The sequence below is a fragment of the Eimeria mitis genome, genomic scaffold, assembly GCF_000499745.2.
Source record: "Eimeria mitis Houghton genomic scaffold, Emh_scaff6262, whole genome shotgun sequence".
In the NCBI taxonomy this organism is placed as follows: Eukaryota; Apicomplexa; class Conoidasida; order Eucoccidiorida; family Eimeriidae; genus Eimeria; species Eimeria mitis.
The window spans coordinates 1-1390 of record NW_013574450.1 but is presented as its reverse complement, the minus strand read 5'-3'; the positions used below and the strand labels follow the sequence as shown (position 1 = coordinate 1390).

Below are 1390 nucleotides of genomic sequence, written 5' to 3'. Positions count from 1 at the left end.
CTGTTGCTGCTGCATTCTCTACATATGCTTTTTGTTGCTGCTGCTGCTGCTGTTGCTGCTGCTGCTGCTGCAGCAACAGCACCAACTGATGCTGATGCAGTACCACGAGAGCCTGATGTTCACTGCTGCTTGCTGCTGCTGCTGCTGCTTATTGCTGCTGCTGCTGCTGCTGCTGCTGCTGCAGGCGGATCAGCTGGGGGAGACGAGGGAGCAGCTAACTGCTGCACAGAACGCAGCGCGCGGTGAGAGCTGCTGCTGCTGCTGTCTTGCTGCTGCTGCTGCTGCTGTCTTGCTGCTGCTGCTGCTGCTGTTGCTGCTGCTGTTGCTGCTGCTGTTGCTGCTGCTATGCTGCTTCTTCGCTGCTCCTGCTGCTGCTATGATGCCGCTCCTATGCTGCTGCTGCCGCTGCTGCTGCTGCTGCTGCTGCTGCTGAAGTTTTGTGTGTTGGGGGGTTGGCAGCAGCAGCCATCTGAATTGCTTTGCATGCACTGCTGCTGCTGCTGCTGCTGCTGCTGCTGCTGTGTGCAGGGGAGATAGAGACGCTGCAGCAGCTGCTGGCGGAGACGAAGCAACGTGCTGCTGCTGCAGAAGCAGAAGCGGTGGGCTTGTGTTGCTGCTGCTGCTGCTGCTGCTGCTGCTGCTCTCGCTGCTTCTGTAGCGTCTCTTGCTGCTGCTGCCGTTGTCTATGCCCAAGCCTTGCTATTGCTGCTGCTGCTGCTGCTGCTGCTGCTGCTGCAGGATTCGTTGCGGGCAGAGATTCGCGCTGCTGCTGCGCGGCAGCAGCAGCAAGCGATTGTGCTGCAGAAGATGAGGGATGTGTATGCGCAGCAAACACAGGTAAACCTCGTGCTGCTGCTGCTGCTGCTGCTGCTGCTGCTGCTGTTGCTGCTGCTATTGCTGCTGCTGCTGCTGCTTTTGCTGCTGCTGTCGGTGCTGCTGCTGTTGCTGCTGCTGCTGCTCCTGCTAGAAGGAGAGCATCTCTGTCATTTCAGTTTCTGCTTAGCTGCTGCAGCAGCAGCAGCAACAGCAGCAGCAGCAGCAACAGCAGCAGCAGCAGCAGCAGCAACAGTTTTTGTGTTTTGTTTGTCTGCAGGCATTGCGCGATATGCTAACATTTCAGCAGCAGCAGCAGCAGCAGCTGGAGCATGCACTGCAGCAGCAGCTGCTGCTGTCGCAGCGGGTCCCGCATTCGCAACAGCAGCAGCAGCAGCAGCAGCAACAGCAGCAACAGCAGCAGCAGCAGCAGCAGCAGCAGCAGCAGCAGCCGAACGGATACTGCAGGGAGAACTCGCCGTTTGATTTCGAGCGCAACGGCAGCAGCAGCAGCAACAGCAGCAACAGCAGCAGCAGCAGCAGCAGCAGCAACAGCAGCAACAGCAGCAGCAGCAGC

The 1390-nt window shown here is 58.9% G+C and overlaps 1 protein-coding gene across 1 annotated transcript in view; it reads right to left on the bottom strand.

Annotated features, from left to right (window-relative positions):
- EMH_0086740 (uncharacterized protein) overlaps positions 1–1189 on the bottom strand; it is a gene marked incomplete at both ends in the record, with an annotated part of 2963 nt that extends 1774 nt beyond the window's left edge. The window contains 2 exons of the mRNA XM_013501072.1: positions 574–963; positions 1114–1189. Coding sequence (XP_013356526.1) covers positions 574–963; positions 1114–1189 — 466 coding nt within the window. The remainder of the gene's footprint in view (positions 1–573; positions 964–1113) is intronic.
- Between the last annotated feature and the right edge of the window lie 201 nt (positions 1190–1390).